At 48.3% G+C, this 27,899-nt stretch overlaps 2 protein-coding genes across 3 annotated transcripts in view; one reads left to right on the forward strand and one right to left on the reverse strand.

Annotated features, from left to right (window-relative positions):
• pi4kab (phosphatidylinositol 4-kinase, catalytic, alpha b) overlaps positions 1-27,899 on the forward strand; it is a 137,085-nt gene that overhangs the window by 28,368 nt on the left and 80,818 nt on the right. For both annotated transcript variants that reach the window (XM_078421447.1, XM_078421448.1), the window contains exons 16-19: positions 1,532-1,715; positions 2,893-2,996; positions 5,327-5,495; positions 6,973-7,023. In XM_078421447.1, coding sequence (XP_078277573.1) covers positions 1,532-1,715; positions 2,893-2,996; positions 5,327-5,495; positions 6,973-7,023 — 508 coding nt within the window. The remainder of the gene's footprint in view (positions 1-1,531; positions 1,716-2,892; positions 2,997-5,326; positions 5,496-6,972; positions 7,024-27,899) is intronic.
• Positions 6,948-27,105, reverse strand: serpind1 (serpin peptidase inhibitor, clade D (heparin cofactor), member 1). Its single transcript, XM_078421449.1, has 5 exons — positions 27,011-27,105; positions 21,150-22,068; positions 18,846-19,119; positions 16,707-16,854; positions 6,948-8,422 (listed from the first exon to the last, which is right to left on the reverse strand). Exons 2-5 carry the CDS (start codon positions 22,051-22,053, stop codon positions 8,231-8,233), a joined length of 1,518 nt encoding a protein of 505 aa, XP_078277575.1. The 5' UTR covers positions 22,054-22,068; positions 27,011-27,105; the 3' UTR covers positions 6,948-8,230.

The following is a 27,899-nucleotide window of genomic DNA, read 5'->3' on the forward strand; positions in this document are numbered from 1 at the left end:
AATCTCTGTACCCTCCATATAAGCTGGAGTAACACAGTGTGGAAACAGGCCCTTCGGCCCAACTTGCCCACACCAGCCAACGTGTCCCAGCTATACTAGTCCCACCTGCCTATGCTTCATCCATATCCCTCCAAATCTGTCCTATCCATGTACCTGTCTAACTGTTTCATAAACGTTGGGATAGTTAAACTCTGCAGGTCAGACGGCATCTCTGGAGTAAAGGGAAGGGTCGCGCTTCGGGTCAAGACCCTTCTTCAGACAGAAGCTTACTCCAGCTTTTTGTGTCCATCTTCGGTTTAAACCGGCATCTGCAGTTCCTACCTATACATATCATGGCATCCTGCCGGCACGGACACTGTGGGCTGAAGGGCCTGTTCCTGTGCTGTACTGTTCCACATTCAATGACATACTGTATACTGACTGCTGTGTTCTTTACATGTTGCTTTGGCTACTCTTTGATGACAGGATTGTTTAAACCTTTGTTTCACATGCTGCCTCTTGTGTTTTGTCCTTTGTAAACTAGTGGCGTTTCATGGTAAATAGCAGTTTATTAAATTCTTGGTCGAGTTGATGGGAATGTTAATTTCTTTGGCTTGTGGTGCAGGATTCAGATTTAAGTGCCTGAATTTGTTTGCCTGCCAGAATGAGATTGCACACAGCTGCTGCAATTTTTTATTTCTAAAAGATTTTTATCTTGTGATTCTCCTTTTCCTGAACCCCCCGAAATCATAATTAAAACCGGGCCAGCAGAATATTGCCTTGTGCAAGGCTCGAGTTTCTGTTGATGTGCAAGACCTGTTTTCGGCTAGCGGGCTTAACTGCAAGTTTATTTGTTTTGAGGGTTTTTGGTTCCAAGTGGAATGTAATTTGTGCATGGCAATAGACAATGGACAATAGACTATGGACAATAGACTATAGACGATAGGTGCAGGAGTAGGCCATTTGGCCCTTCGAGCCAGCACCACCATTCAATGTGATTATGGCTGATCATTCTCAATCAGTACCCCGTTCCTGCCTTCTCCCCATACCCCCTGACTCCGCTATCCTTAAGAGCTCTATCTAGCTCTCTCTTGAATGCATTCAGTGAATTGGCCTCCACTGCCTTCTGAGGCAGAGAATTCCACAGATTCACAACTCTCTGACTGAAAAGGTTTTTCCTCATCTCAGTTCTAAATGGCCTACCCCTTATTCTTAAACTGTGGCCCCTGGTTCTGGACTCCCCCAACATTGGGAACATGTTTCCTGCCTCTAACGTGTCCAACCCCTTAATAATCTTATATGTTTCGATAAGATCCCCTCTCATCCTTCTAAATTCCAGTGTATACAAGCCTAGTCGCTCCAGTCCCGCCATCCCGGGAATTAACCTAGTAACCCCACGCTGCACGCCCTGCATGCTGGCGAATGTGCTATTTTCAAATCCGATGAAGTGGCTGCGCATGGAGATTCCGTTTGGGCTGGGTTTCCGCGGGCATGTCAGGCTCTGCCGTACCTCGCGGATTAACCCCCTGCTGCCGTCGTCCTCCTCCTCCAGGGACACCCACCTGATCCCTGACCACACGATCCGCTCCCTGGGCCACATCGCCGTGGCGCTACGGGACACGCCGAAGGTGATGGAACCAATCCTGCAGATCTTGCAGCAGAAGTTTTGCCAGCCTCCGTCGCAACTGGACGTCCTGATCATCGACCAGCTTGGCTGCATGGTCATCACGGGCAACGTAAGTGCAACGACGCCGAACGGTCCTGGTGCTCGTGGTCTCAACCCAAAACGCCACCTAGCCAACTTCCCCAGAGATGTTACATAGAAACATAGACGGTAGGTGCCGAATGGTCGTGGTACCCGTGGTCTAAACGCCACCTAGCCATCTTCCCCAGAGATGTTACATAGAAACATAGACAATAGGTGCAGGAGGCGGCCATTTGGCCCTTCGAGCCAGCACCGCCATTCATTGCGATCATGGCTGATCGTCCACAATCAGTAACCCGTGCCTGCATTCTCCCCATGTCCCTCGATTCCACTAGCCCCTCGAGCTCTATCTAACTCTCTTTTAAATTCATCCAGTGAATTGGCCTCTGCTGCCTTCTGTGGCAGAGAATTCCACAAATTCATTTGAGTTCAGTGTAGTTTATTGTCATGTGTACCGAGGTACAGTGAAAAGCTTTTGTTGCGTGCTACCTAGTCAGCGGAAAGACAATGCACGATTCCAATCGATCCATGTACAGTGTATAGATAAAGGAATAACGTTTAGTACGAGGATCATAGTTCATAAGGTCATGTGATGGGAGTAGAATTAGGCCATTCGCCCCATCAAATTTACTCCAGCATTCAATCATGGCTGGTCTATCTCTCCCTCCTAACCCCATTCTCCTGCCTTCTCCCCATAACCTCTGACACCTGTACGAATCAAGTTAAAGTAGGAAATGGTGTTGTAGGAGCAAAGATTTAAGAGTGTGGAGCGATTGTAATGCGTGATTGGTAGATCTGCTTCTGTGGCAAGCACCCAAATAATCGCCTGGGTTGGGCGCCATCTTGGAAGCTTTTCACTGTACCTCGGTACACGTGACAATAAACTAGAACTGAACTGAACCGAGATGCTGCCTGACCCACAGATTTGCTACAGCACATTGTCCCGCTTGCAATCTTAGTTAGGTAACCATGTTCAAGTGCTTTTCAAAGTTAGTTCGGGGATTAGAATCATGAAGCACCTAAAAATGCCCTTCAGCCCAACTTATCCATGCCAACCAAGATGCCCCATCTATGCTAGACTAGACCCAGCTGCCCAGGTTTGGCCCACATCCCTCTTAACATTTCCTTTCCATGTACCGATTTAAGAGACTTCAAAGGGCAATATTTCAACCTGTTGAAGTGGACTGACGAACTCTTGCATTTTACAGCAATATATTTACCAAGAAGTGTGGAACCTCTTTCAACAAATCAGTGTGAAAGCCAGTTCAGTTGTTTACTCAGCAACTAAAGACCACAAAGACCATGGCTACAGGTAGGCTCAGAATTCTTGCTGCAAACCTAGCGCTGCGTGCATTTTTGTTTTAGACTTCAGCCTGTCCTATTCCGATTCGGATGAAATCCGGGCGGCATGGTGGCGCAGCTGGTAGTGCTGCTTCCTCACAGCACTAGAGACCCAGGTTCGATCCTGACCGCGGGTGCTGTCTGTGTGGAGTTTGCACGTTCTCCCTGTTACTGTGGGTTTCCTCCGGGTGCTCCGGTTTTCCTCCCACATCCCGTAGACACGAGGGTTTGTAAGTTAATTGACCCTTTGAAAATTGCCCCTAGTGTCTAGGCAGTGGATGTGAAAGTGGGATAACATAGAACCAGTGTGAACGTGTGATCGCTGGTCGGCGTGGACTCGGTGGGCCAAAGGGCCTGTTTCCATGCTGTATCACTGAGCTAAACTAAATCCATGAATTATAACATAACAAATCGAGAAGGGAGTAGTCCATTTGGTTCCTGATGCCTATTCCACCATTCAGTAAGATTATAGGTGGTCTTTTAACATGGCGCAACTTTCCTGCACTAACCCCATGCCCCCCGAGTCCTATTGTGTTTGAAATCTATTAATCGCTGTGTTGAATATACTCACATTTGTGACTCACACCCGAGTTATATTTAGTCATTTGTACATAGACCAGGAGAAGATTCAGGAAACACACACTGGATAGCCAATATTGTTTCACCCGAGAAACACTGTGTCTTTTTACATTCCCTGGTGAACGTCAGTGGACATGTGCATTTTGGCGGTCACGGCGGTGCAGCGGTAGAGTTGCTGCCTTACAGCGAATGCAGTGTCGGAGACCCGGGTTCGATCCTGACTACGGGTGCTGTCTGTACGGAGTTTGTACGTTCTCCCCGTGACCTGCGTGGGTTTTCTCCGAGATCTTAGGATTCCTCCCACACTCCAAAGACGTGCAGGTTTGTAGGTTAGTTAGCTTGGCAAATGTAAAAATATCCCTAGTGGGTGTAGGATAGTGTTAATGTGCGGGGATGGCTGGTCGGCGCGGACCCGGTGGGCCGAAGGGCCTGTTTCCACGCTGTATCTCTAAACTAAACCATTTTTGTGCCAAGGCCCGTATGATAGCCATATCTTGCCCAAACAAAAACCAATTGGCTTGTCCTCTGTGCTGCATCTCATCATTACTGAAGACCATTTGGTTCGTCGTGTCCATGCCAACTCCTTGAAAAATATTTCCGTTTAGTTCTAAATCCTGCATTCCCCCCCCCCCCCCCCCCCCAGTTGATAAAATTACCCAATTTCCTTTTGGAAACGACTACAATCTGCTTTCACTCCCCATTCAGAAGTAGCCCAGATCGTAAAAGTAAAAATTCCTGTTTAAACAAAATAGCGGTCGGTCCTTATCGGAAGACGTGAGTCGTAAGAGGGACTGACAGAGTGCGAAAACACAAAGTGCTGGAGCAACTTGGTAGGTCAGGCAGCGTCTATGGAGGGCAGGGACAGACAACGTCTCGGGTCGGGACCCTTCTTTGGACTTCTGATGGTGGTCTCATTGTTCCTTGCACTGTCAAGCTTGTGCTGATAAAGCTGCAGTGCACTTGTTTGGAATAGGATATTAGACTTAGACTTTCAAGATACAGCATGGAAACCGGCCCTTCGGCCCACCGAGTCCACACCGATCAGCGATCACCCCGTACACTAACAGTATCCCACACGCCAGGGACAATTTACAATTTTTACCGAAGCCATTTAACCTACAAAACCGCACGTCTTTGGAGTGTGGGAGGAAACCGGAGCACCCGGAGAAAACCCATGTGGTCACGGGGAGAACGTGCAAACTCCGTACTGACAGCACCCGTAGTCAGGATTGAACCTGGGTCTCTGGCGCTGCAAGGCAGCAGCTCTATCTCTACACGTTTGTAGGTTATTTGGCTTGGTACAAATGTAAATCGCCCCTCGTGTGTAGGATAGTGTTAGTGTACGGTGTAATTGCTGGTCGGCACGGACTCGGTGGGCTGAGTGGCCTGTTTCCACGCTGTTTCACTAAATTCTAAACGAAATTATTAAGAATTACACACAGTGTTGGAGCATCTCAGTGGTTCAGGTAGCATCTCTGGAGACCATGTTCTCCAGAGATTCATAAGTGATAGGAGCAGAATTAGGCCATTCGGCCCATCAAGTCTACTCAGCCATTCAATCAGGGCTGATCAATCCCTCCCTCCTAACCTCATTATCCTGCCTGCTGCCCATAACCCCAGACAGCCGTCAGGTGCTGCCTGACCTGCTGAGTTGCTCCAGCACTGGTTTCTTGCTTGTCTCTGCAAGATGATTTAATTCTGCGTTGGTTCTTCCTGTGTCAGGCACTGCTCCCTGGCGGTCGTCAATGCCCTGGCCAACATCGCGGCCAACCTGCAGGGGGAGCAGCTGGTGGATGAGCTCCTGGTCAACCTGCTCGAGCTCTTTGTCCAGCTGGGCTTGGAAGGGAAGAGAGCCAGTGAAAGGGCTTGTGAGAAAGGTCCCGCTCTAAAGGTAAGCAGCACCGCTCACTGACGTCACTCCTGGACGATGGCCAACACACAAATCCATCCCCTGTCGATGGTAGACCGAAACCCCCCTCACCCCGAGACCCGAAACGTCACCCAATCCTTCTCTCCACACGTGCTGCCTGACCCACTGAGCGACTCCAGCATTTTGTGTCTATCTTCGGTGTAAACCAGCATCTGCAGTTCCTTCTACACACCCAGCTGATGGCACTGGTTTCTCCCTCCCCCTCCCTCTCCCTCTCCCTCTCCCTCCCCCTCCATTTGCAATCCCTACAGCTTCACACTTTGCAACTTTTCTTTAAGATTTCCACCCGAGGGGGGGGAGAGAAGTTCCTGACTATCTATGCTATTTATGCCTGTCATAAATGCGTTCATTGTCTGTAACTCGTTTTCACCGTGCCCACAGCTAACGATGGCCCGTTTCCTTTATCATCGCTACTTTTTTTGCATGCCTTTCATTCATTTGTTCTGCATCTCTCTATATCAGGTAGCAACCCTGGAGACTATTCAATTAATATTTTTGCCTTTTGTAACTGTGTAGGCGCCGAAACATGGCGACACGTGTGTACGGCCTCGGCGAGGACCGCGGTATAATTTTGCCGGGTTGTGTGCAAAACAAAGCATTTCACCGTACCTAGATACACGTGACAATAAACATAGAAAATATAGAAACATAGAAAATAGATGCAGGAGGCCAATTGGGTCTTCGAGCCAGCACCGCCATTCATTGTGATCATGGCTGATCATCCACAATCAGTAACCCGTGCATCCCTTGATTCCACTAGCCCCTAGAGGTCTATCCAACTCTCCTTTAAATTCATCCAGTGAATCGGCCTCCACTGCCCTCTGTGGCAGAGAATTCCACAAATTCACAGCTCTCTGGGTGAAAAAGCTTTTTTCTCACCTCAGTTTTAAATGGCCTCCCCTTTATTCTTAACCTCTCTTCATCATCAATAAAGTACTGTATCATTGACTCATTGAATTGAATCAATTAGAACATGGATGGGTGGCCTTTTGGGTCGGGACCCTTCAGACTGAAGACCGGGAATGTCACCTAGCCATGTTCTCCAGAGATGCTGCTAGACCTGCTGGGTTACTCCAGCACTCTGAAACGTCACCTATCCATGTTCTCCAGAGATGCTGCCAGGCCTGCTGAGTTACTCCAGCACTCTGTGAAACGTCACCTAGCCATGTTCTCCAGAGATGCTGCCAGGCCTGCTGGGTTACTCCAGCACTCTGTGAAATGTCATGTTCTCCAGAGATGCTGCCAGACCTGCTGGGTTACTCCAGCACTCTGAAACGTCACCTATCCATGTTCTCTACAGATGCTGCCTGACCCGCTGAGTTACTCCAGCACCTTGTGTCTTTTTTTTTTGTAAACCAGCATTTGCACTTTCTTGCTTCTACATGTAATAAGAAGAATTTTGAATAACAGCTCAATCATTGAGATGTCTTTATTTCAGGCTTCAAGCAGTGCAGGGAATTTGGGAGTTCTTATTCCAGTCATTGCAGTGGTAAGTGACTTCTTGAATATCAACTAAATCATGCCAGTCACAACATGAGAATGCGCCCAACCTCTCCTTAACCATCAATATTTCAATGAGTACCTCTTATTTGAGTGATAAAGTGTAAGAAATATTTACTGATAAACACTGCACACCTTTGAATTGAGGCAATATCCATAGACAGGAAATATATCTAATTTTAATTGCGACACAAAAATTAGAATACAAATGCTCCTCGACTTACGATGCTTCGACTTACGATATTTTGACTTTACGATGGTGTAAAAGTGATCCACACTCAGTAGAAACGGTACTTCGAAATTCGAATTTTGATCTTTTCCCGGGCCAGCGATATGCGGTAAGTGTTCTGAGCACATTTAAGTTAGTCTAGGCTAGGCTAGGCTATGATGTTGGGTAGGTCGGGTGGCTATGATGTTGGGTAGGTTAGGTGGCTATGATGTTGGGTAGGTTAGGTGGCTATGATGTTGGGTAGGTTAGGTGGCTATGATGTTGGGTAGGTTAGGTGGCTATGATGTTGGGTAGGTTAGGTGGCTGTGATGTTGGGTAGGTTAGGTGGCTATGATGTTGGGTAGGTTAGGTGGCTATGATGTTGGGTAGGTTAGGTGGCTATGATGTTGGGAAAGTTAGGTGGCTATGATGTTCGGTAGGTCAGGTGGCTATGATGTTGGTTAAGTTAGGTGGCTATGATGTTCGGTAGGTCAGGTGGCTATGATGTTCGGTGGGTTAGGTGTATTAAATGCATTTTAGACTTACGATATTTTCGATTTAAGATTGGTTTATCCCAACGTAACCCCATCGTAAGTCGAGGAACACCTGTACATTGAAAGACTATAAAACTCAACCCTTTTTAATGAAATATCGCCATTTCATTTGACTCGCTAGTGGACTGAGATGACTTGTGTACTCAAGCCCCAGAATTGAGATTGAAGCTAAATAATACCAGGCAGATGCAAGAATTCAAGCCACTACCTTGGAATAGTTGGGATGAAAATGCAACCTCAGAAGAAAAATATATATTTTTAGAAGGAGTAGGATGTGCAGCTTAAAATGTGGCTCGATGGCTCCTCCCATGAACCTACGCTCCTCCTTTGCTTACAGCGTGACATTCTTTTACCTTGGGTCAAAAAACATTATTGTAATTTAACAAAAAATTAGGCTGTCTATGGACGGTTTAGCAATTTGAATGCGCGCCTCGTTAGTTATTCAGTGGGTTTGTCACCCGGCCCATGTAGAGCAGGCATTCAGTGCGGTGTTCGTATATAAGGAACAGGAAGGGCCTCTTGGCGGCGAACTCGTTCTGCGAGGAGAGTGGCGTAAAGCCGACTGTTGTCACGGAGGCCGCGGTGGTTCCCTCCTCATTGACCGTGATTGATCCCTGGTGTTTGAACTGGGTAAGAAAAACATTGAGACACAAGTTAGATTGGACTCGCCGAATGACCCTATCCAACTATCCAACAAGCTAAACAATTGATCCAATAAAGACCAGTAGAGATGAGCTGTCGTTTGATGCTTTACTGTATTCAAATGTAATAACTAACGTTTGGGCACAAAAAGAAATAACATAGGGTTTAGTTACATTATACGTTTAGTATAAGAACATATAAAGATGGTGTCAATAAACATAATTACAGACATTGTGTCTAACAAACTGTGAGGAAGGATGGCAGCAGATTACACACAGGTGAATTAAGAACAGTTTCTACCATCAGAGAGAGCTGGATAGAGCTCTTAAGGATAGCGGAATCAGGGAGAAGGCAGGAACGGGGTACTGATTGAGAATGATCAGCCATGATCACATTGAATGGTGGTGCTGGCTCGAAGGGCTGAATTGCCTCCTCCTGCACCTATTGTCTATTGTATCAGGCTTCTGAACTCATAAACACATTTCACATCATATATGTTGATTATTTTAGTATTGTCTTTTTATCTGACTAATGTCTTTTTTATTTTGTTTATCCTTGGAATATTACTGCTGAGGTGACCCGTTGTCTTGTCAAATACATTTCATTGTATCGTTGACCCTGTGCCAACCTACATATGACAAATAACATTAAAATTAAATTAAATTAAATGAATTACACTGTCTACACCATGATGCTATCCCTTTCCGAGCTGCACTTCCTTATTTATGACAACTTCGTGTCTATTAGGGAATGAAACTTAAAGCTGCTGTACCAAAATTTCCAGCAGGTGGCAATAATGCATTTAAACAAAGTACAGTCCAGTACACTCTCCCAGACCCCACGCAAACCTCCCATTTAACCCCCAGAGTCCTCGCGAGACAGGAGGAGGACCACTTCAGTGAGCTTCTGGCCTCCACCCTTGAAGATTCTGACTTCCACTCTCTGAACCTTTCCATCCCGACTTGGAAAGGTCTTTGAGATGATTGCCATGGGCCACTCATTTCTTCTGCCCTGTTTGTCCTTCAGGAGGACGATATCTCCTTCTTTAAGATTTTGCCTTGTGTCCATCCACTTGCGTCGGCTTTGCAGAGTGACCGGATACTCCTGCTCCAAAAGGTTCCCTCTAGGCTCTGAACACGCTTCCACTCTTCTTTCAGAAGAACTCCTTTCCCAAAGTCACCAGGAGGAGGAAGGGGAACGCCTGTCTTCTGGGTTATGAGTGTAGCTGGAGTCAGGATGAAAGGTGACTCCGGGTCTGAATACACAGGGATGAGGGGTCTTGCATTAATCACGGCTGTGACCTCTGCTATAAATGTGGTTAAGATCTCCTGTGTGAGGCGGGCTGCTCCATTCTGGAGGAGCATGCAGTTGATGATACGCCGGGCGACACCGATCATCCGCTCCCACGCACCACCCATGTGGGAGGAACGGGGCGGATTGAATACCCATGTACACTTCTGATCCTGGAGGGATTTTGCGACGCTGTCGGAGCTGGTGCTTGAATCACCCATCTTCAGCTCCCGACTGGCACCGACAAAGTTAGTGTCGCAGTCTGACCGTATCTGCTTTGCTGGCCCTCTGATGGCAAAAAACCTCCTCAGGGCATTGATAAAGCTGCTAGCACTCGTGCTCTCTGCCACTTCTAACCCTAACTCTAACCCTCTCACAGTGGAACATGTGCTGAATGTCGGCGATGACTCCCACTGGTTCCTTCCTGAATCTCATGAGGACTCCGAGTAAGCTGTTGTGGAGACCAGGCCCTTTGAGCAGCACGTCATTCAACGAAACCCCCTCGAACGGTGCGCTGGAGTCAAACACCACACGGATTTGATCTTGCTCTCTGGGGTGGTAGACTCCGAATGAGGGAAGATACCAACACTCTTGTTCAACCCTGAGTGGTGGGGCTACCTCTGCATACTGACTGCTGAGCATTTTGTCCATGAGCTCCAAGTAGTGTGTCTGCATCTGTGGTCGTTTGTCCAAAGTCCGACGTAGAGAGGCGAGTCTGTTGTTAGCGTACTCTCGATTATTGGGCAAGCGCTGCCTGGGTGACTGAAACGGCAGAGGTGAGACCCAGCTCTTTGAGTTATCTTGGTAACACTGCTCATCCATAATCTGGAGAAACCTCAGGTCATCGAATGATGGTGGCAGGTCGTTATCACTAGCAGTACGACGGAAGACTGACTGCCCCAGGTTCTGTCCACATGTGGTCTCCTGTGGATCGACCATGGACATTAACTCTGGATCATCCTCACAAAGAGGTGAATAGGTGAACTTCTCCTTCACTGTAACGTGGCTTGTGCATGGTGTGAGGGAAGTAGGTCGACCGTTTCTCAGAATGCAGGTCTTGTAGGTGTCCACTTGGGTAGGTAGGTCTATGTGCTCCACCAAGACATACATCCCCAACAACTACCCATCCCAGATCCAGCTTCTGGGCAAATGGGGGCATTGTTGGGACCTTTAATTTGCTTCCTCACTTTATGCACCTGCAGGATATCTCTTCCCAACAGGAGCAGCATTTCGGCCTTTGGATCCAGTGGAGGAATCTCATTGGCAATGGGTCTGAGATGGCTGTGGTGACGCGCAGCATTGGGAGTGGGGATCTCGGCACTTGATTGCATTCTTGTTCTTCTTCTTCTTCTTCTTCTTCTTCTTCTTCTTCTTCTTCTTCTTCTTCTTCTTCTTCTTCTTCTTCTTCCTCTTCTTCTTCTTCTGTCGTGTGTCTTTTAGACCTGCATCTCCGTTGAGGCGAGCCAGGCCAACGTGTCATCGTCCAGGTCAATCAGACCTCGTTCACCATTCGGTGGGTGGTATTTGGGGCAACTGGTGACTGTGTGCTCCACTGTCTGTGTTGGGTGTTGGGTCCCCACACTCGCAGAAGGCACTGTCCGCGAGACACCACCTCTTTATCGCTACTCCATAGCGTCCCACGCCTGTCCTCAAGCGACCGAGGGTTATCCCCTGCTTTCGGGGCAGGTCCTGGCCAGGGACGTCCATGGGTTCACCGGTGTAGCCTAGATGGTTCCGCTGACTTGCATTCAGTTTGAGGGAGCAATGTCTTCTCAACCACAAGCTCCACCATGTAACCGGAAGCTCTTCTACCTGTAGTCTGCTTGAGCCCAGCGCATGTCCACAGCGTAAATGGCTGAAGATTTCCTTTGATCTCAAAGATATTGAAGAATATTGGGAAACATGTTCCCAATGTTTGGGGAGTCCAGAACCAGGGGCCACAGTTTAAGAATAAGGGGTAGGCCATTTAGAACTGAGATGAGGAAAAACTTTTTCAGTCAGAGAGTTGTAAATCTGTGGAATTCTCTGCCTCAAGGCAGTGGAGGCCGATTCTCTGAATGCATTCAAGAGAGAGCTAGATAGAGCTCTTAAGGATAGCCGAGTCAGGGGGTATGGGGAGAAGGCAGGAACGGGGTACTGATTGAGAATGATCAGCCATGATCACATTGAATGGCTGTGCTGGCTCGAAGGGCCGAATGGCCTCCTCCTGCACCTATTGTCTAACTCAGATTGTGCGAGTGAGCGGTTGCTCTGTTCATCTAAGATGGCGTACACCCTGCCTGCCTGCCTCTTGACGACGTCCTTCTGGATAGACTGAGAGGAGACTTATCTTAGCACATGCTCTGGCGCTGACCCCTACACCTCACGCCTCTGTGCACCTGGAGGTGATCTCCTGGTTTGCCGCTACCTCTTCCTCCCCGCCATACTCAGACGCGGGGGGGGAGATGGCTTGGACTTCCAGGGGGCTGGACCTGGATGTAGAGCAGAGAGGTGTCCCTCACTGCCACACTCGGCACATTTCACCTCTGCTTTACAGTTCTTGGCGACATGAAGGACGAGAGGGGGATCTTATCGAAACGTATAAGATTATTAAGGGGTTGGACACGTTAGAGGCAGGAAACATGTTCCCAATGTTGGGGGGAAATCCAGAACCAGGGGCCACAGTTTAAGAATAAGGGGTAGGCCATTTAGAACGGAGATGAGGAAAAACTTTTTCAGTCAGAGAGTTGTGAATCTGTGGAATTCTCTGCCTCAGAAGGCAGTGGAGGCCAATTCTCTGAATGCATTCAAGAGAGAGCTGGATAGAGCTCTTAAGGATAGCGGAGTCAGGGGGAATGGGGAGAAGGCAGGAACGGGGTACTGATTGAGAATGATCAGCCATGATCACATTGAATGGCGGTGCCGGCTCGAAGGGTCGAATGGCCTCCTCCTGCACCTATTGTCTATTGTCTATTGAGGAGCAGCAGCAGAAACAAATGGAATGTTCCTTAAGGAGGTGTTTGCAGTCTTCCAGGCTCTTTTCTCTGAAGGCTCTGCACTTCTTTAATGGATGAATCTTAGCGTGAATGGGACACAGCTTGGCTGGGTCACGGGTTTCCTGTGTCTCAGGAGTTGTTGGAGATGCTTGTCACCTGTGGACGGAGGTGAGAGTCTCTCTATTTTCTCTCTTTTAACAATTGCTTGATTGGGTGAAGCAGAGATTGAAGCTGGGGTCCGTTCTGATTTTTGCCTCCAAGCGGATAAAGTCGGCAAACACTCTAAATGGGGGGGAAAAAGATGTTGTGCTGGAGTTTACACCTAGACCCAAAGGTGGTCCACTTTTCCTGGATGTTATAAGGAAGCTTCTCAACAATCGGTGCAACTCCCCTGGAGGTGTCAAGGTAAGACAAACCGGGTAGATACCCATCCAACTTTGCCGCTTTGATTTCTGACAGAAGGTCCCTGAGCTCACGTAGCTTGTTTGGCTCTCTGATGGCGATCCTGGGAAAGTTCTCAAGCTTGGTAAAGAGGGCATGCTCAATAGACCCGGGTGAACCATAGGTTTCTTCAAGCCTCTGCCATACCATCGTCAAACCTGCTGATGGACGTCTGATGTTGACAGCCTTAATTCTCGTTGCGTGCTCCGAGGATTCTTTCCCAAGCCATTTTATCAAGAGATCGAGCTCTTCTCCGGGTGAAAGGCCCGGGCACACTATGGCGCTTTGGAAGGAGGATCTCCAAGCCCAGTAGCTCTCGGGCTTGTCATTAAAGGCCGTCAATCCCATTGTAACAAGCTGGCTGCGGGCGAGGAATCTGGCGAGGTCTTTAGTGGTGGGATTGATATCGTTGTTTGCTCGAGGAGAGTCGATAAAGTCGCCGAGCAGAAAGGTTGGTTGGCTTTCTATCCTCCAATTTAGGCTCCATGTTTCCTTGGACATTACTGGGACTGTGATGCCCATGAAATGAACTGGCCAGATTAGACTTGGTCTGATGGGCGTGCGGTAATGAACCAAATAGTATGCCTTCACTCTGGTTATCATGATTGGTGACGTGTTGGCTCGACGTTATGCTGGCTTGCTCTATGACGTAGCTCGTGTTGGTTTTGAGAGTGGACGGGGCTTGGCGATCTATTATGTGACCCTTGTTCTGTCAATAAACCCGCTTCGATGGTGTCGGCCTCTGCAATGGCTGCTTTCATCTCTTTCTCTTGTTGCAAGGCCTCTAAGGTCGCCTGAAGTCGCGCGGCCTCGACCTGAAGCCGAGCGGCCTCGACCTTCATCGCTATCTCTCTCTCAGCTAATGCTGCTCTGGTTTCGGCTGCATTTGCTTTAGCCCGAGCTCTAAGGGCGGCCCTGCTGGAACTGGAACTGGCTGAACAGCGGTAAGAACGAACGCTGAGAGACTTGACTTCATTCTGTGAAGCGTTGTCTTGGTTGCCTGATGCCATGGCTTTGAGGTGTGGATGGACAATGTAACGATGTGAGCCACCTTCAGCACAGCTTGTTGTGTTGCTGTCTTTTCACTATACTGGACTCGCCGAATGACCCTATCCAGCTATCCAACAAGCTAAACAATTGATCCAATAAAGACCAGTAGAGACGAGCTGTCGTTTGACGCTTTACTATATTCAAATGTGAAACTAACGTTTAGGCACAAAAAGAAATAACATAGGGTTTAGTTACATTATACGTTTAGTATAGGAACATATAAAGATGATGTCAATAAACATAATTACTTACAGACATTGTGTCTAACAAACTCTGTGAGGAAGGATGGCAGCAGATTAAACACAGGTGAATTGCACTGTCTACACCATGACGTTATTCCTTTCTGAGCTGCACTTCCTTGTTTAAGACACCTTCCTGTCTATTAGGGAATGAAACTTAAAGCTGCTGTACCAAAACTTGCAGCAGGTGGCAATGATGCATTTAAACAAAGTACAGTCCAGTGCACAAGTGATTAAGTTAACTACAAATCATTTAAACACTACTCTTCACACGTCCGCTAGCAGACTCCACACTTTCAGCCGCAGAAGATGAAAGCTGGAGCTATGAGGGAGAAATTGGCTTCTTGAGCTGCTGCCTCACGCCACCAGAAACCTGGTTTCGCTCCTTGTCCTTGGGTATGTCTGTGTGGAGTTTGCACGTTCTCCCTGTGACAGTGTGGGTTTTCTCCGGGTGCTCCGGTTTCCTCCCACGCTCCAAAGGCGTGCAGGTTTGTCAGCTAATCAACGTCCGCGCCGACCAGCGATCACCCCGTGCACTTGCTCTGTCCGACGCTCGAGGGACAATTTACAATTTCCAGCAGCCCATTAACCTACAAACCTGCACGTCTTTGGAGTGTGGAGGAAACCGGAGAAGACCCACTTCACTCACAAAATGATCAGTCTGAAGAAGGGTCTCGACCCGAAACGTCACCCATTACTTCTCTCCCGAGATGCTGCCTGACCCGCTGAGTTACTCCAGCATTTAGTGAATGAAGACCCACGCAGGTCGCGGGGAGAACGTACAAACCCCGTACAGACAGCGCCCTTAGTCAGGATCGAACCTGGGTTCTCTGGCACTGTAAGGCAGCAACTCTACTGCTGCGCCACTGTACAGTGGAACTCTGTAAAATTAAAGGCTCACCCCAATGACCAGCTTGGCGATCCTTTGTTACACTCCATCTTTGGCAGGTATGTTTTTACTTTAGAAGGCGGAAACTGTACACAATACTCTTTATGTGTGGTCCGAACAAAGCCGTGTGCAATTGTAATAAGATATCCTTGTCCCTGTCTTGCATTGAAGGCCACATACTCTTTGCCTTCGTAAATGATTAATTGAGTGATACTTGTGTAGGAAAATAACTGCAGATGCTGGTACAAATCGGTATCACAAAAAGCTGGAGTAACTCAGCGGGTCAGGCAGCATCTCAGGAAAGAAGGAATGGGTGACCTTTTGGGTGGTGAGATGCTGCCTGACCCGCTGAGTTACTCCCAGCTTTTTGTGATGCCTTTGAATTGAGTGATACTTTATTATCACGTGTGACATGTTGCAGTGAATGCATGCTTCTACAAATGCATGCTTCTACATCCCGCAGCTCCGCTCTTGCTCCCCCTCCTCCCCATTCGTAACAAGGACAGAATCCCCCTCGTTCTCACTTTCTACCCCACCAGCCAGCATATCCAACAGGGCGGCACGGTAGCGCAGCGGTAGAGTTGCTGCTTTACAGCGAATGCAGCGCCGGAGACTCAGGTTCGATCCTGACTACGGGTGCTGCACTGTAAGGAGTTTGTACGTTCTCCCCGTGACCTGCGTGGGTTTACTCCGAGATCTTCGGTTTCCTCCCACACTCCAAAGACGTACAGGTATGTAGGTTAATTGGCTGGGTAAATGTAAAAATTGTCCCTAGTGGGTGTAGGATAGTGTTAATGTGCGGGGATCGCTGGGCGGCACGGACTTGGAGGGCCGAAAAGGCCTGTTTCCGGCTGTATGTATATGATATGGTATATGATATATGATAAATCATCCGCCAACATTTCCGTCACCTACAACGGGACCCCACCACTGGCCACACCTACCCATCTCCTCCCCTTTCTGCGTTCCGCAGAGACCGTTCCCTCCGTAACTCCCTGGTCCACTCGTCCCTTCCTACCCAAACCATCCCATCCCCGGGCACTTTCCCCTGCAACCGCAGGAGATGCAACACCTGTCCCTTTACCTCCCCCCTCAACTCCATCCAAGGACCCAAACAGTCTTTCCAGGTGAGACAGAGGTTCACCTGCACCTCCTCCAACCTCGTCTATTGCATCCGCTGCTCCAGATGTCAACTTATTTACATCCTCCATCTTCTACAAGAAATATAGTTTCAATCTGAGGAAGTCTCGACCCAAAACGTCACCCATTCCTTCTCTCCAGAGAGGCCAGGCCGCCTGTCCCGCTGAGTTACTCCAGCGGTTTGTGCCTATCCACAGTTTCCTTCTACTGTGTTAGTGTCGGGCGGGTAAAAGCAATTTCCTACCAGGTTAATGGCCAGATTCTCTTGAGTTGACATTCCAGAGAAGTCGGCTGTTTGTTGGAAAGGCAAGGACAGGCCCAAGGTCTTGAAGTACGGAACCAGGTCATACTGCTTGACCAGGTTGAATCTGGGGAGCACCACTTTTATTGATCTGTTGTTTAAATATAAAGAGAGAGTACAGATAAACTGAAGATCGCAACATGGGATTTAGTTTAAGGTAGACACAAAATGTTGGTGTAACTCAGCGGGTCAGGCAGCATCTCAGGAGAGAAGGAATGGGTGACGTTTCGGGTCGAGACCCTTCTTTCGTCTGAAGAAGGGTCTCGACCCGAAACGTCACCCATTCCTTCTCTCCTGAGATGCTGCCTGGCCCGCTGAGTTACTCCAGCATTTTGTGAATAAATACCTTCGATTGAAACCAGCATCTGCAGGTTTTTTTCCGTACTCGGATTTAGTTTAGTTTAGAGATGCAGCGCGGAAACACGCCCTTCGGCACCCCCGAGTCCGCGCCGACCAGCGATCCCCGCACGCTAACACTATCCTACACACACGAGGGACATTTTACACTTCAACCTGCACGTCTTTGGAGTGTGGGACGAAACCGAAGATCTCGGAGAAAACCCACGCAGGTCACGGGGAGAACGTACAAACTCAGTACAGGCAGCGCCCGTAGTCGGGATCGAACTCTCGTCCCTGGTGCTATTAAGGCAGCAACTCTACCGCTGGGCCACCGCGCCGCCCCTAAAACATTTTTGTGTTGTGTCTTTCACTTGGAGAGGGAAAAATAAATGTCAGGCTGGAATGGCTAATAATTAAAGGTTTAGTTGATCTGGAAATCTGAGTTTAGTTTATGAGTTCAGTCCATGTGTACCGAGACACAGTGGGAGATTAGTTTATTGTCGCATGTACCGAGGTACAGTGAAAAGCTTTTCTCGCCTGCTAACCTATTACTTTGTTCCGATGATGCCCACATCATTTGAGTTAATGTAGCAGTAAAGTCTAAGGTAGACACGAAATGCTGGAGTAACTCAGAGGGACAGGCGGCCTCTCTGGAGAGAAGGAATGGTTGACGTTCCGGGTCGAGACCCTTCTTCAGACCCTTCTGCTGCTGTAAAGTCTGTTGTTTGTTGGTAACGGTCTTTGATTTTATGGCCCTTTATTGTTCGTTTTGGTCTTCTAATCTGAGGAAAGACATTCTTGCCATAGAGGGAGTACAGAGAAGGTTCACCAGATTGATTCCTGGGATGGCAGGACTTTCATATGAAGAAAGACTGGATAGACTCGGCTTGTACTCGCTGGAATTTCGAAGGTTGAGGGGGGATCTTATAGAAACTTACAAAATTCTTAAGGGGTTGGACAGGCTAGATGCAGGAAGATTGTTCCCGATGTTGGGGAAGTCCAGAACAAGGGGTCACAGTTTAAGGATAAGGAGGAAGTCTTTTAGGACCGAGATGAGAAAGTTTTTTTTCACACAGAGTGGTGAATCTGTGGAATTCTCTGCTACAGAGGGTAGTTGAGGCCAGTTCATTGGCTATATTTAAGAGGGAGTTAGATGTGGCCCTTGTGGCTAAAGGGATCAGGGGGTATGGAGAGAAGGCAGGTACGGGATACTGAGTTGGATGATCAGCCATGATCATATTGAATGGCGGTGCAGGCTCGAAGGGCCGAATGGCCTACTCCTGCACCTATTTTCTATGTTTCTATGTATCAATTCAGATGGCACCTTGGAATAGTGCCTGCCCATTCCCTCCACAGATGCTGCCTGACCTGCTCTATATTCTAAGTTCGTGTTCTATATTCTCCGAGATTACAGCGTTGGAGACTCGGGTTCGATCCCGACTACGGGTGCTGTCTGTATGGAGTTTGTATGTTCGCTACGTGACCGCGTGGGGTTTTTCCGAGATCTTCGGTTTCCTCCCACACATACAGGCGTGTAGGTCAATTGGATCGGTGTGATTGTAAATTGTCCCCAGCGTGTGTGTGTGTGTGTGTGGGATTGTGTTAATGCGCGGGGATCGCTGGTCGGCGCGAACTCGGTGGGGCCGAAGGGCCTGTTTCCGCGCTGCACTCTAAGCTAAACCAAACCTTGAAGCTCTCAACTGTGTCGGCATCCATCAATGCATGGAAGGAGACAAAATGTACCTGTTAGTCATACTCTTTAGCCAGCTCGTCACCACCTCTGACGTCAGCTGCTTTTCCACGGTCTTCATGGCGGAGAATTTGTGGGGCAATACGATCAACATGCTGATGTTCCCCACATAAGGCAGCTGGAGAATGTCACACTCAAGCTTGTGGTCGGAGGCTTCTGGGAAACTCCCCCTCGTCTGCATCATCGGCACCTTCACCAAATCCCTTTCATTCAACCAGAAAGTCCCGCTGTACGTCTTCTCGTTAAGAAATTTGGTCGCCCAATTCCCTGTTTTGGCCGGAGAGAGAAAATACGTCCAGCAATTGCGCTTGACAGAAACGTTCCACTTTCAGCATCTTTTTTTAGTTTGGTTCAGTTTAGAGATACAGCGCGGGAAAAACAGGCCCCTCTTCGGCCCACCGAGTCCGCACCGACCAGCACATTAACACTACCTTACACACACACACACACACACACACTAGGGAAACATTGACATTTATACCACCCCAATTAACCTACAAACCTGTACGTCTTTGGGGTGTGGGAGGAAACCGAAGGTCTCGGAGAAAACCCACGCAGGTAACGAGGAGAACGTACAAACTCCGTACAGACGGCGCCCGTAGTCAGGATGGAACCCGGGTCTGTGGCGCTGTGAGGCTGTGAGGCAGCGACTTTACTGCTGCGCCACCGTGTTATTTTGTGTTCTGATTTCTGAATATGGTTACATTTTCTACACTGTATGCCAAGGTGCTCAGTGTTGGGTTAGTTTATTATTGCTATGTGTTCCGAGGTACGGTGAAAAGCTTTTGTTCGTGTGCTCTCATGAAAAGACTAAACATGAACATGGGGCGGTCACGGTGGCGCAGCGGTAGAGTTGCTGCCTTACAGCGAACGCAGCGCCGGAGACCCGGGTTCCATCCTGCCTACGGGCGCTGTCTGTACGGAGGTTGTACGCTCTCCCCGTGACCCGCGTGGGTTTTCTCCGAGATCTTCGGTTTCCTCCCACACTCCAAAGACATGCAGGTTTGTAGGTTAATTGGCTGGGTAAATGTTAAAGTTGTCCCTAGTGGGTATAGGATCGCGAGTTAATGTGCAGGGATCACTGGTCGGCGCGGACCCGGTGGGCCCGGAATACAGCTGTTTCCTCGCTGTATCCCTAAACTAAACTAAGCCATGATCATATTGAATGGCGGTGCGTACAGGCTCGAAGGGCCGAATGGCCTACTCCTGCACCTATTTTCTATGTAACACTGGAGAATGAAAAAGCCCTGAACAAATCAGGACCAGTAATAAATGACCAAGGAAAGGTGGAGCCCGTAATGGCCCATTGTTGCCTGGGGAAGAGGTGATCACGAAGGGATACAGGGATGCGAACAGTGGCACTAGTAGGATGACTCGGGTGGGCGAGAGGGAATGCAGGGGTGACTTGAAGTTAGAGAAGTCAAAATTCACACCACTCAGCTGTAAGCTGCTTAAGTGGAATATGAGGTGCTGTTCCTCCAATTTGCGCTGGGCCTCACTCTGACAGTGGAGGAGGCCCAGGACAGAAAAATGTCAGCGTGGGAATTGGAGGGGGAGTTAAAATGATTGTCATCTCCGGCGATGCCGCCGGACCTGCTGCGTTACCCCAGCTCTTTATGTCTTCTTATTAATGACCCATTCGGCCAGATTCTTCCTTTGAGTTCAGGTCAACTCCTAGCTGAGTATTAAGCTTTACATCCTGTCCATCATGATGCAAGATTATGTATACCCTGCACCTTTCAAAATGCCCGTTATAGCAAATGTTCCATTGCATTCTTGAAGCAGAGTCTTGGAAACATTAAAAAATGCTGGTGTCACTCAGCGGGTCAGGCAGCGTCTCTGGAGAGAAGTGGTGGGTGACGCTTCGTGGCGAGACCCTTCTTCAGACGCTGCCTGACCCGCTGAGTTGCTCCGGCATTTTGTGTCTACCTTCGATTTAAACCAGCATCTGCAGGGGTTTTTTTTCCCTACACAAAAAGCTGGAGAAACTCAGCGGGACAGGCAGCATCTTTGGAGACAATAGACAATAGGTGCAGGAGGAGGCCATTCAGCCCTTCGAGCCAGCACCGCCATTCAATGTGATCATGGCTGATCATTCTTAATCAGTACCCCGTTTCTGCCTGCTCCCCGTACCCCCTGACTCCGCTATCTTTAAGAGCTCTATCTAGCTCTCTCTTGAAAGCATCCAGAGAAATGGCCTCCACTGCCTTCTGAGGCAGAGAAGGAACGGGTGACTATTCGGGTCGAGACCCTTCCTAACGGAAACTGATAGCGAGTTTGCGACTGAAGGAGTTTACCTTTCAAGTACAGGCTGTTGAGAATCATGATGAGGGTGTGCGGGTCTAAGGTTTGGACAGCCTCTGGGATCAGCCCCTGGGTGAGCTTCAGGATGCGTTGGTTGATTTTGCCGACCAGGGCCGGGTTGGAGAAGTTGACCGACTGCGGCTCGGTAAAGTAGTAGGTCTTCATGCTGTGCGTGAAGTTGCCGAGGATGTGCGAGCCCTGGCGCACGAACAGCCCGTTCACCCCCCGCAGGGTGTAGCCGAAGTTGTGGCGGAACAGGCGGTGGGTCAGCCTGCGGAAGAGGTTGTGCACCGTCGTGGCGTCGTACTTCACGCTGGCGTTGACGAAGCCGGAGAAGCCCAGCGCCTGGAACAGCTGCTGGTGGGTCTCATGACGTGCGCCGAGAGACACCATGCCCAGCGTGGTGGAGATGCCAACGGGAGCCAGCAGAATGTTCTCCAGCGGGCCCACGCCACTCCTGATGCTTCTGTAAAGGCCAAAGGCAAAGTCGGCGTTGACGATGTTCAGCCGCTGAATCCTGGTTTTGCCGTGGAATTGCCGGAGCAGTTTGGCTCTCCTGGCCGCGGGGTCCAGCGGCTGAAGATGCGCGTCCACCACCAGCTCATCGATCTCATCGATCTCATCGATATAGTCGTCTTTATCCTCGGGGAACAAGGAGTCGAAGTCCAGGTAGTCGTCTTCCTCGATGTCGGGGAGGTCTTGTGTCAGCGTGTCGTCCACGTGCAGCTGCAGCTGGATGCTCTCGGTGTGGGGGCCTTCAGCGTCCGCATTGAACCGCGGGTTCAGCGATATGCCTGCCAGCTCTGGCTCAAAGTGCTCGGACAGAGGCTTGATGCCGCAAAACGTCGGCAGCGGGACGAGGAGAACGCCGCACAGCGTGAGGAACAGGGGCCGCATGTCCGAGAGGTTTATCTGTGTCGGTCAAACAAGAGACATTAGACACTCGGTGAAACGATGAACGTTATTGCAGGCAAGATGTGGGTTGGCAAGTCATTATACGTTCGTACGTGATCGGGAGCAAAATTAGGCCGTTCGGCCCAACGTCTACTCCGCCATTCAATCATGGCTGACCTATCTCTCCCTCCTAACCCCATTCCCCTGCCTCCTCCCCCTCCTAACCTCTGACACCCGCACGAATCAAGAATCTATCTATCTGTGCCACTGACTGACGTGGCCTTCACAGTTTTCTACAATGAATTCCACAGATTATTTTATATATATAGCACTGAAATAATGCATTGCTAGCTGTTATTTTGAGAGGGCTTGAATACAAAAACAGGGATGTAATGCTGAGGCTTAATAAAGCACTGATCAGACTGCGTTTGGAGTCTAAGAAGTATAAGAAAATAACTGCAGATGCTGATACAAATCGATTTATTCACAAAATGCTGGAGTAACTCAGCGGGTCAGGCAGCATCTCGGGAGAGAAGGAATGGGTGACGTTTCGGGTCGAGACCCTTCTTCAGACTGATGTCAGGGGGCGGGACAAAGGAAGAATATAGGTGGAGACAGGAAGATAGAGGGAGATCTGGGAAGGGGGAGGGGAAGAGAGGGACAGAGGAGCTATCTAAAGTTGGAGGTCAATGTTCATACCACTGGGCTGCAAGCTGCCCAGGCGAAATATGAGGTGCTGTTCCTCCAATTTCCGGTGGGCCTCACTATGGCACTGGAGGAGGCCCATGACAGAAAGGTCAGACTGGGAATGGGAGGGGGAGTTGAAGTGCTCGGCCACCAGGAGATCAGTTTGGTTAATGCGGACCGAGCGCAGGTGTTCAGCGAAGCGATCGCCGAGCCTGCACTTGGTCTCGCCGATGTAAATAAGTTGACATCTAGAGCAGCGATTGGAGTCTTGTGAGCTGTTTTGAGCGCCAGTTTTTGAAGAACAATATGCTGGCATTGGAGAGGGTCCAGAGGAGATTTAGGAGAATGATCCCAGGAATGATTGGGTGAACCAGTCATATGATGGACGTTTGACTGCTTTGGCCCTGTATTTGTTGTAGTTTAGAAGGACGAGGAGGAGGGACCTCATTGAAACTCACTGAGTAGTGAAAGGCCTGGATAGAGTGAATGTGGAGAGGATGTTTCCACTGGAGGATCCAGGGCCCGAGACCATCGCCTCAGAATCAAAGGACATGCCTTTCGAAAGGAGATGCGGAGGAATTTATTTCGCCAGAGGGTGGTGAATCTACGAAATTGCCATGGAAGGCTCTGGAGGCCGTCAAGGGATATTTTTAATGTGGAGTTTGACTGATTCTTGATCAGTGCGGGTGTCAGGGGTTATGGGGAGAAGGCAGGAGAATGGGGTTGAGAGGGAAAGATAGATCAGCCATGATTGAATGGCGGAGTAGACTCGATGGGCCGAATGGCCTAATTCTGCTTCTAGAACGTATTAATATGAACTTCACTTGTGAGTCTTAAGGATAATGTTTATTAAGCCTTCGTTTATATATATTTGTGGTTGCCATTCTTTTGCCTTTCCAAAGTTCTTTGAACTTTGAACGATAAGGTTTATAATTAACCTCGCCAACAGCTGCAAAGACCACAGCTGAAATCAATATATTTACCGTTTTATCACATGATTTGAAGTACAATTGTGAATTTTTGTTTTCGAAATTTGAGCAGTAATGAAATACTGAAGGAAAAGCCGCAGCTAAGTGAAACTCCGTTTGTCTACCTAATAGGGGATACCAATTTGGAGTCCCTTTGCTAACTCAGCTGGTCTGTTATGTGCAGACTCAAAGACAAAAGTATTCATAAATTGATTTCAAAAACAGAAAGAGAAGAATTGGAAATATTACGAATGGGCTTTCATTTGGTTCTATTAGTGGCTAACTAGTCAAAGATTCCTAGTCAAAGAGAAAAATGTGGTTGTACTGATAGCACAACAACATTGTCATTGAAAGCAAGCGTGAAGGTGCATCAGGCAGTGAAGAAAGCGAATGGTATGTTGGCATTCATAGCAAGAGGATTTGAGTTTGGGAGCAGGGAGGTTCTACTGCAGTTGTACAGGGCATTGGTGAGACCGCACTTGGAGTATTGTGTGCAGTTTTGGTCTCCTAATCTGAGGAAAGACGTTCTCTAGACAAGTCTAGAGGGAGTACAGAGAAGGTTCACCAGATTGATCCCTGGGATGGCGGGACTTTCATATGAAGAAAGACTGGATAGACTAGGCTTGTACTCGCTGGAATTTAGAAGACTGAGAGGGGATCTTATAGAAACATATAAAATTCTTAAGGGGTTGGAGAGGCTAGATGCGGGAAGATTGTTCCCGATGTTGGGGGAGTCCAGAACAAGGGGTCACAGCTTAAGGATAAGGGGGAAGTCTTTTAGGACTGAGATGAGAAAGTTTTTTTTCACACAGAGAGTGGTGAATCTGTGGAATTCTCTGCCACAGAAGGTAGTTGAGGCCAGTTCATTGGCTATATTTAAGAGGGAGTTAGATGTGGCCCTTGTGGCTAAAGGGATCAGGGGGTATGGAGAGAAGGCAGGTACGGGATACTGAGCTGGATGATCAGCCATGATAGACAATAGACAATAGGTGCAGGAGTAGGCCATTCAGCCCTTCGAGCCAGCACCGCCATTCAATGCGATCATGGCTGATCACTCTCAATCAGTACCCCGTTCCTGCCTTCTCCCCATACCCCCTCACTCCTCTATCCTTAAGAGCTCTATCCAGCTCTCTCTTGAAAGCATCCAACGAACTGGCCTCCACTGCCTTCTGAGGCAGAGAATTCCACACCTTCACCACTCTCTGACTGAAAAAGTTCTTCCTCATCTCCGTTCTAAATGGCCTACCCCTTATTCTTAAACTGTGGCCCCTTGTTCTGGACTCCCCCAACATTGGGAACATGTTTCCTGCCTCTAATGTGTCCAATCCCCTAATTATCTTATATGTTTCAATAAGATCCCCCCTCATCCTTCTAAATTCCAGTGTATACAAGCCCAATCGCTCCAGCCTTTCAACACACGACAGTCCCGCCATTCCGGGAATTAACCTAGTGAACCTACGCTGCACGCCCTCCATAGCAAGAATATCCTTCCTCAAATTTGGAGACCAAAACTGCACACAGTACTCCAGGTGCAGTCTCACCAGGGCCCGGTACAACTGTAGAAGGACCTCTTTGCTCCTATACTCAACTCCTCTTGTTACGAAGGCCAACATTCCATTGGCTTTCTTCACTGCCTGCTGTACCTGCATGCTTCCTTTCAATTACTGATGCACTAGGACACCCAGATCTCGTTGAACTCCCCTTCCTCCTAACTTGACACCATTCAGATAATAATCTGCCTTTCTATTCTTACTTCCAAAGTGAATAACCTCACACTTATCTACATTAAACTGCATCTGCCATGTATCCGCCCACTCACACAAACTGTCCAAGTCACCCTGCAGCCTTATTGCATCTTCCTCACAATTCACACTACCCCCCAGCTTAGTATCATCTGCAAATTTGCTAATGGTACTTTTAATCCCTTCGTCTAAGTCATATTGAATGGCGGTGCATACAGGCTCGAAGGGCCGAATGGCCTACTCCTGCACCTATTGTCTATGTTTCTATGTTTCTAACATGTGCTTAGTTTAGTTCAGTTTAGTTTAGAGATACAGCGCGGAAACAGCCGAGTCCACGCCGACCAGCGATCCCCTCACATTAACACTACCCTACACACACTAGGGACAGTTTTACATTTATACCAATTTACCTGCACGTCTTTGGAGCGTGGGAGGAAACCGAAGATCTCAGTGAAAACCCACGCGGGTCACGGGGAGAACGTACAAACCCCGTGCAGACAGCGCCCGTGGTCAGGATGGAACCCGGGCTCTCTGGCAGTAGCTCGACCGCTAAGCCACCTTTTATGCAGCACAAAAGTCTTTTTCCACAATTACAAAAGTTGGATATTTTTTTATATAGAATAACTCTGTGAATGTACAGAGTCTTTTACCCATAGTAGGGGAATCATGAACCAGAGGACGTAGGCTTAAAATGAGAGGGGAAGGGTTTAATGGGAAACGAGGGGAAATGTTTTACTCCAACTCCAACGATGTACACGTTTGTAGGTTAATTGGCTTCAGTAAAGATTGTAAATTGACCCCAGCGTGTAGGATAGTGCTAGTGTCGGGGGATCGCTGATCGGTGCAGACTCGGGATCGCTGATCGGTGCAGACTCGGTGGGCCGAAGGGCCTGCTTTCGCACTGTATCTCGATACTAAACTAAACGTTTTTATTTGGAGGGTGGCAGGTGTATAGAATGAACTGTTGGAGGAGGTAGATGAGGTAGGTGCAATACAATAGGTACAATTTAAAAGACATTTGGACAGGTACGTGGATAGGAAGAGTTTCAAGGGATATGGACCAAATGCGGGCAAATGGAATTAGCTTAGATGGGATATCTTGTTCGGCATCAACAGATTGGGCTGATGGGCCTGTTTCTGTGCTGTGTGACACTATAACTCCCGAATGCCATTGTATTAAGGAATGCCTACAACTCTTCATAGGATCATAAGTGATAGGAGTAGAATCAGGCCATTCGGCCCATCAGGTCTACTCCGCCATTCAATCGTGGCTGATCTATCTCTCCCGCCTCACCCCATTCCCCTGCCTTCTCCCCGTAACCTCTGACACCCGTACTCTTGTCTGCCATTGTATTAAAAAATGGGTGAGATTTTCGCTGAATCTGCTCATCAATCAGGAGAGGTCCCAGTGATGCATAAAGTACACTCTCCCAATGATCTTTGCCGTGAAACACGATCGCTTCAATTTTAACACTCGCATTATTAGATGTGATACCATTGATTTTTTTTTGTTTTTGTTAACAATCTTAAATTGATTCTGATGAAAGTTTCCAGTGTACTTACCTGCAGACACCAGTGTGGGATGGCAGTCTTGTACTGGTGAATCAGCAAGCAATATGTTTTTCACAAACTTTGCACTTTAACATCAGTCTTTGTCATTCTGCATTGATTCATGAAAGAGCAAACAAGCCCAAATTAAACATTTGAGGACATGCGTTGGGAAAGACTGTTGCAATCAGTCACTTCAGATTGTTGTTGTGATATGTACTGAGATCTATTCGGGTATTAAATATTGCACGGTTTATTTTACTTCAGTTTAGGGCATTTTTACAGATTTTAATGATGAAACGTTCACCGAAATGTGATCTTGTTCTGTGTGGGGGGGAAAAAAAACTTTTGAGAATCAAGTTTCTGTCTGTGTAAAGCACAACCCCATGGAAAGCGGTAAAGATAACGTGCTTGATCAAAGCCCTGTTCTGTAGAACGCAGAACAGCGCAAGCCTGTTCTTCAGTCTGAAGTCTGAGGTGATAACACAGGGAAGATAGACACAAAAAGCTGGAGCAACTCAGCGGGACAGGCAGCATCTCTGGAGAGGAGGAATGGGTGACGTTTCGGGTCGAGACCCTTCTTCAGACTGACCTGAACTGACAGGCTCAAGCAGATACATAAGTGACACCGAAGAAGGGTCTCCACCCGAAACGTCACCCATTCCTTCTCTCCAGAGATGCTGCCTGTCCCGCTGAGTTGCTCCAGCATTTTGTGTCTCCCTTCGTTTTAAACCAGCACCTGCAGTTCTTTCGTATGTAGAACAGCGCAGCACGGCAACAGGCACTTCAGCCCATGATGCATCTGCTGACCATGACGCCAATTTAAACCGTGCATCTCCCACACACGGTCTATGTTCCTCCATCCACAGCCTTCATTTACCCCAAGCCACAACAAACAGTTGTG

The sequence above is a fragment of the Rhinoraja longicauda genome, chromosome 25 (assembly GCF_053455715.1).
Source record: "Rhinoraja longicauda isolate Sanriku21f chromosome 25, sRhiLon1.1, whole genome shotgun sequence".
Taxonomy (NCBI): domain Eukaryota; kingdom Metazoa; phylum Chordata; class Chondrichthyes; order Rajiformes; family Arhynchobatidae; genus Rhinoraja; species Rhinoraja longicauda.